The sequence below is a fragment of the Oreochromis niloticus genome, linkage group LG2, assembly GCF_001858045.2.
Source record: "Oreochromis niloticus isolate F11D_XX linkage group LG2, O_niloticus_UMD_NMBU, whole genome shotgun sequence".
Taxonomy (NCBI): Eukaryota; Metazoa; Chordata; class Actinopteri; order Cichliformes; family Cichlidae; genus Oreochromis; species Oreochromis niloticus.
Window position 1 is genome coordinate 11,108,033 of NC_031966.2, and position 7,437 is coordinate 11,115,469.

The window sequence follows — 7,437 nt, forward strand, 5'->3', positions numbered from 1 at the left end:
TTGAGGTAAATTTTTCAAAGCTTGAGAGATTTTCTGACCCCAGCCTGATGCTAAACCTGGCTCACTTCTGCGTTTCCTGGGGTGGTCTGCCTGCAAGATAGGAAAAACTTTTTCCACCTTTTAACACTGGAGAGAGAATTGAAACACAAATAAATTACAGTGCAAGCAAGAATGCCGTGGAGCAGGAAGTGCTTTCTCCACATTCCACAAACCAATCAGTAATGATGACTTTGGTTTGGAAAACAGACAGGAGCTGGGAGCAAGAAGGGAGTTGGTGTATCTGTGCAGTATCACCAATCCACACCGCGGCCTTCTCTGCCTGGGGACGGGAAGATTTAGTTTGCTGATAAAGTTACGGCAAATTGTCAGCTCATGGCAGCCTTGGGTGATTTCTTTCCCAGACTCCCACTGGGGGTGTGTGGGGGAATCATCCTTTTTCTCATCAGGCACTAACACAGAGCTCAGAGGACGAATGGCACCCGAGAGATGCAACCCATAGTGTCTGAAGGGCGTCCAGCACGCAGAGATGGTTTCTGCATGACAATCTGTATTTGCAATGAGGGCATATTACGATGGAGCCACGTTTGGCTGCGGAAAGACAAAGTATAAAGACATGTGTCTACTGAACAAGCAGTTACTGCTCAGTGTAATCCCAGCCTTCTAGCAATAATCATGCTAATGTAAAACAGACTGTTGTATTCATGTATAAAGAGAAGACATGTGAGCATCCTTTATGTGCTGCAGGCTGGCGAAATTCAGAGAAGATGACTCAGTGAGGTTCCAAAAAACTCAAACTTTAAAAAATCCTCAACAGCATGTAAGGTTATGCTCAAAAGAGCTGCCTTTAGTTTAATGCGGGAAAGCATTATTGCCGTAGTAGAGTACAATTACTCGGATACTTACTGAACCAATCCCATCCATCAGAGTCAGAAGAGAGGCAACAACTCGTTTCTCCACCTCATTCTGAGCTCCCTCTCGCTTTGGGCACAAAGCATCCAGCTCGTCAATGAAGATGATCGCAGGCTGCCTATCAAACCAAGTCAATTTTGAGAAACACATTGATTTATTGAAACATGTGAAAACGTAAATGGAAATACTGCACAGAGGGCAAAATATTGACTCTTTAGGCAATTTTTTTGACATAGAAGTCAGTATTTGATGTGTCCATCTTTATTCTTCATCATGGTAAAGCTTTCTCGTATTTTCTTTCATTCTTTAGAAATGGTTCTGCAGGCTTCCTGAAGAACCTTCAAAGCTCTTCTTTGGATGTCCCTTCCTTTTTCCTCCAATCTGTATCAAGATGATCCCACACTACTTCAGTAATATTTAGGTCCAGGCTCTGGGGAGGCCAGTTCATGACTGTTCCACTGTGTTTTTCTATCCAGGTAAGTTTTTACTGCATAGGCAGTGTGTTTGGGATCACTGTCATATTGAAAAATGAAGCTAATGCTAATCAGAACCTTCTCAGATGCTGTTGTACAGTGGATCAAAATCTGACAGTACTTTCTCCAACATCACCGGCTGAACTGCAGCTCTGAACCATGACAGAACCTGCACCACGTTTTACACATGACCATACTTCTCTCCTAACCTCGTCTCTACACACTGACAAGGACTTGAACCAAAACTGTGAAATTTGGATTTATCACTCCATAAGACCTGGTACCAATCTTGTGCAGTTAGGCACGCTTCGGTCTTCATTTCATGTTTCCCTTCCTCTTTTTAAAACAGACAGGAAGATGGTGACATCTTCCCACTGAGACCATTTCTGATGAAGCCTTGGGGACTAGTAGGTGGATCAAATGAAGGATTAGATGCTCTTTGTGAGGTCTTTGCTGGATTTTGCTTTTCATTTTTAACCTATGGCCCAGTACGAATGATAAATATGATAGTTCCACATCAACTGTGAGAGACCTCTGCACGTTTATGAATATAATAATGTAATTTAACATAAAAAGGAGAATTTAGGGATTTGCATACACAGAACTAAAAGTGACATACTATATTTATGAGTATAGGCAGCTCAGCGAAAATTTACCTCTGAGAGGCTTCTGTGAATATTTGTCTCAGTCTTGCTTCTGTTTCACCATAAAATCTGCAAAGAAATGAGACAACATGCTTCTTTAATTCAGTGAATAAACTTTCCTCATTTAATCTGTGGCTTTGGATCATTTTTAAGGTGGTGAGTAAAATCTTGCTGTCATGGACACAAAAGTAAATTTTCCCCAAAATAATCTTCTGGGATAGAAATATGGTGCCATGAAGTTTTCAGGCTATATGACCATACTTGCTCATGATCTCTGGGCCATTTATCACCGTCATGTGGGCTCCAACTTCACTGGCTATGGCTCGTCCAATCATAGTTTTTCCTGTCCCTGGGGGACCATACAGAAGAACTCCTCTTGGAGGTGGGATCCCTGTGGTAGACAACCGCTTAAAATTAGAGATCTGACATTTAATGAGAGTCAGTAAATCTAACTGTAACACCTCACATCATAATGACATCACTGGGGGTTAGTTTCACAATACAGCATGGTATAATCTAACATACCATAGTTGGAAAACAGCTCGGGATGTTTGAGTGGAAGTTCGATGGTCTCTTTGATGACATCCAACTGACTACTGAGTCCACCAATCATGCTATACGTGACCTTTGACCCCTTAGCTTCTGCATCTGGATCTGTTTGGCCTACTCTGCTTTTAAATCTAACTTTAGTGGAGCATGACAGGCAGTAGAAGGTGTCAGTACTCAAAGCACCAGCAGGAGGTGCCGATGAGCTTTTCTCTGCCTGCTCTAAGATGAGTGAGCTCTCCAGACTCACAGCAGTCTCTACTGAACCTGCTGAAGGATTCAGGGAGTCGTGGGAAGGAGCTACAGGCTGTGAGGAGAGGGAAAGAGGCTGGGCTTGTCGGCATGGAGTGCTGGCTGCAGGACCGAGCTCTCTAGGTGTGTCTGTTGTTGAGTCGTTGTTGTCATCAACAGACAGCATGCTGAGCTGCAGGGAGAGCTCAGCTGATGTGGAGTCCAGCACAGAATTCATCACAGAGGGCTCTTCAGTATCAGGACTCGCTCCCAGGAGAGGAGCTGGTTTCTGGAGGGTGACGCCATCCTCCCCTTTTATGGTTTCAACCCGAAGGCTGCAAGAGCGGCCAAAATAACTCAAGGAAAGGACGTTCCCAGGCAGAACAATGTTCCCAGCTGATATAAGAGAGAAAATATATAGTAGTTATTCTAATAAAGGAAATCATCTGCTTGATTATGTTAAATTAAAGTACAAGCCATACAACCTAAAGTGTATGGATATTTAATTTTATTTTACTGTACAGCAGAGAGGGAAAAGAGGCTTGTGCATTTTCTGCAAAATATTAATAGCTTATAGTATAGTAGCTTATCCACCATGACACAGAACACACTTTTTAGTGTATATACTATACAGTAAAAAGACAGAAAAATGCAAAAGTCAGGTGTGTAAGAAGTATGCACTTTGTGGTGATGAAGATGAGGCGAAAGGACATACCCAGAGATCTCAGGAAGAAATCCTTGAATTCATCTGTTTCTAGTGTTTCATCTTTTGACCTGAAAAAAAGTTTCAGATGGTTGATAACTTACTGGAAACATTTTTCTCACAACTTCTTAGTGATCATTGACACTTGAACTGCAGTTGCATATTGTTTCCAGCAGATGGCAGCCTCGGCCTTCAATAGAAAAAAGTGGCTGCCAGTGAGTAATTTTTAAAGGTATGTATTCATTCAGCACAATACAATTAAAAGAACAACAACAAAAATAAACATAATAACTTTCATTAATGTACAATATATTGTAGGACTCTTCATTAGACTGGATTTATGTTGCTGGATGTACTTAAACTGGCAGCTGTGTGTATAGAGCAAACTGGAATAATAAATATATGTCTACAGACTTTTTCTTTTTTTAAATAAAAGGTAAACATTACCTGTTAGAGAGAACCACCTCTTCAGCCTGAAGCAAGGGACCTGTTATTGGGTGAAGCATCAACTCATCCCCTGTCTTTACTCTCAGGTTGTTCTGAGCACACTTCTGCAGGCCAACTTTTCCACCTGGAAAGGAGGCGACTGGCCAAGCCAAGCATACCTGAAAGTATCACAAAGGGTATCAGAGAAGAGGAGAGGAGAGGAGAGGAGAGGAGAGGAGAGAAGAGAAGAGAAGAGAAGAGAACCTCCTGTTGTCCTGTGGTACTCGTCAGCAGCACGGGCCTCCCAATGCATACGCTGGCTGATTTCATTGAGTTGAGGCTGAGTTGGGCTAAAGTTGATCTGCAGCTTTTGGGCGTTTTGTCATCAGCTGTGAAGCAAATTCAAACAAATAATTCAAGAGAAGCTTTTAGAAATGATGGAAATGCTGCATATGTTCCCAAAGCATAAAATTATAGCATTACGTTTCACCTCATGGTTGTTACATAACTTGAATGTACTAAACTTCTTTTTGTGTTCAGCAGGAAATATTTTCATGAGCCTAAACAAGACAAACCACTTTCCCAAATTTCACACATGAACTAGATTACCTCAGTAAAAGGTAACTAAATAACAAGTATTTGATTGCTGGGTGGTGCTGACATTGTATTAAAGTGGGTTTGATCTGAAACACTGTTTACCTGATTTGAGGATGCACTAGTTTGTTACTAGTGGGGATTTTTGGTAACAGTGTTTTCATAATTTCATGATGACTTTCAGCTCTAAAAGACAGATTTGTACTTTCCAGGTTGTTTTCTCCTCGCTAATAGCTAAGCTTAAGGTTTTTTTCATGGCTTAATTTGTTGTGCAGATGAAAGATTCAGAGTGAAAACCAGATGTTACAGCAGTGTTTTAGTTCAGATTCAAAAAATATGGTCAACAAATAAATGAAAAACAGAGAACTAAAAGAAAAAAAGATAAGATCATGGCAAGTTTCTCCTACATCCGTAAACCCACCCACTCATTCAAAAAGCACAATGCATGCATAAAGTGCACTGTCTGGTGCACTTAGCAGTGCAATGACTGCAGGGATCAAAGCAGATGTGTAAAGTTTTGCTTCTCCACGTAATCAATGCTGCAAAAGTATTTTGTTATGTAACACAGATATGAGGAGTAGAACTGGAATAAGCCTACAAGCCCACCTGACACGTTGATTAGAGAATAAAAATGTGTTAGTAGCACAAAGCAAGAGGTGCTCTGTATTATAATATAAACTCTGCAATATTAAAGCCCCCCCCCCCCCCCCCGAGTAAAGACAATGCCAATTAAGAAAGAACTCGCTTTTAAAGGGAACTGAGTTCCAGTAGAACACCGGCTGAGAGAGGGAGGCAACCATCTGCAGTGATCGACTGGGAGATGAGAAGAAAGACATGACAAAACAGAAGATTATAGGCACAGTCAACAAACAAAAATAAAAGTACATAAAGGGGAAAAAAGTGGGGGATAGATGGGAGTGGAGGAGTTCTCAGTGCATCTGTCCCACAGTAGACTGAGTCTATAGCAGTATAACTAAGGGATTGTTATGGGTCATCAAATATAGCGCTCATTATAAGCTTTATCAAATCTTCAAAATAGAAAGAGCCCGGTAATAATTATAGTGTGTTAGACTTAAAAACAAGTTCCAAGCCACCAGGGTTTCTGTGATAAAGTTTTAGCAGCTATACCCCAAAAAGTTGACTCTGTTTATCTGGGCGTAGCGTTTTCAGTGAAACAGTGCATACTGGAGGTAATGCTCCTAAGAACCAACAGAACCACATCATCTGCTAAAAACAGAAGTGCTGTTCTCAGTTTCCCAAAGTGGATGCCCTCCTCAGCCTAGCCATGCCTTGAATTCCTGTCCATGAAAACAGGACCGGAGACACGTGGCAAACCAGGCAGAGTCATACCCACTGAAAATGTGCTTGAGTTTGTGTCAAGGATAAGGACACACCTCTCATTTTGGTTACAGAAGGACCTAATTGCCCATAACAGCAGGTCTTGGACCCCATCCTCCTGCAGTACATCAGGTGCCTGTAGGCATCTAATGTACATAAGCCTTCTCTAAATCTAGAAAGTGCGCACAGAGTGATGGTCAAGCCATTGCTCTTCCCGAATTCGAGGTTCAGCGATTTGCTGGAGCCTCCTTTCTCGCTGACTGGAATAAACTTTTCCCAGCAGCAGAGAAATTTCAGCACATTCTTATCTCACGTAGAAAGAAGGAAGAGACGAAACGAGGTAAGTGATTAGAAGAATGCAGGAATTGGGATAAGAGGTTAAGCAAGAACTATGTTTTTATTAGATTTGTTAAAGCAGCTGGACTATTCTGGAGGGTGTTGCGCATTTGGGCAATGGATGACCAGTGAATATAAAGAAAAAGAGAGAAAAAAAAAAGAGCCACAAATGCAAATCTAAACAATGCAAACAAGTTCACAAACAAATGCTGCAAACAAATGAAAAGAATAAAGGCACAAAGCTCAGAAAACGACTCTGAAGAAAAACAAATGGACCAGCAGCATCAGTGAGTACTGGTCCTGTCAGTGCAGCAAGCGCCATGCTGGGACTTCCATCTTCATAGTACAGGTAGCTTCGTTTGCACGGGGGTTATACCTGATTTATATAACACAGCCTGTTAAATGTTTAGACTCATGTCTCGTCTTCTTACCTTTTTCAATGAAGTCGATGACACTGAAAGAGTTCCAGTTCAAACTTTTGCAGCTTCCTCCGTCGGTGCGAGATGTTTGCAAGCTCGAAGAGTCATTTAGGCCCTCTTTCACTAAGGAGCTATCTCCTTCACTCGCTTTTTTTGTTTTGCTTTTATTTTTCTTTGAAGACATGGTAATTGCAAAAAGCTTCTCCACGTGAAGGCGGAAACATGTGTAAACATCAAGCGGTGTCGTAAACTTCCTGGTTAGCGTTTAGTCCCGCCTTCATTTACCGTAAATCCTCATATATACGAGCGCTTCCTGGCAGGTGGCAGCGGCATTTTTGTGTTTGTTTTGTAAAACACTTGTGTGTGGTATTTAAATATATATGTATATAACATATTACAAAAATAAAAATAATACCTGAAAAATATTAACCTCTCGTAGAAAATTTTCCTATAAGATTGTAGAGGTCGAGAGAAAGCAATGCGAAATTTCGCTGAAAAATTCTTTACTTTTACGTATTTGATTTTACAAGCTAGTATGAAACAAATAAAATTATTGCTCTTACTGCTTGGATGCGTTCTTAAATTCGGCATAGTTCTACTAAATAGCTAAGAAGCTCGGGATTTCTTTATTGCTAATAAACAGCAGATGCCATGTTAGAGAATGCAAAACAAGAGCTACAGTTAACAGTAGCTTGTGGCCAAAAAACCCGATCATTTACAGAATTAAATGGGTTAACTGGCAGATTCATTAGCCAATTTTAAGACTATCCAAGCGTTCCAAGCTAAAGTAATCTAAAAGAAATGCGAAAGGAGCTGTT

At 41.0% G+C, this 7,437-nt stretch overlaps 1 protein-coding gene across 1 annotated transcript in view; it reads right to left on the bottom strand.

Moving 5' to 3' along the window:
- The window catches only part of afg2a (AFG2 AAA ATPase homolog A), a 108,575-nt gene extending 101,679 nt beyond the window's left edge, over positions 1-6,896 (bottom strand). Inside the window, exons 1-8 of the mRNA XM_003443420.5 lie at positions 6,632-6,896; positions 4,197-4,321; positions 3,954-4,111; positions 3,519-3,577; positions 2,552-3,199; positions 2,288-2,417; positions 2,039-2,095; positions 904-1,027 (exon numbers count right to left, since the gene is read on the bottom strand). Coding sequence (XP_003443468.1) covers positions 904-1,027; positions 2,039-2,095; positions 2,288-2,417; positions 2,552-3,199; positions 3,519-3,577; positions 3,954-4,111; positions 4,197-4,321; positions 6,632-6,803 — 1,473 coding nt within the window. The 5' untranslated portion in view covers positions 6,804-6,896. The remainder of the gene's footprint in view (positions 1-903; positions 1,028-2,038; positions 2,096-2,287; positions 2,418-2,551; positions 3,200-3,518; positions 3,578-3,953; positions 4,112-4,196; positions 4,322-6,631) is intronic.
- Between the last annotated feature and the right edge of the window lie 541 nt (positions 6,897-7,437).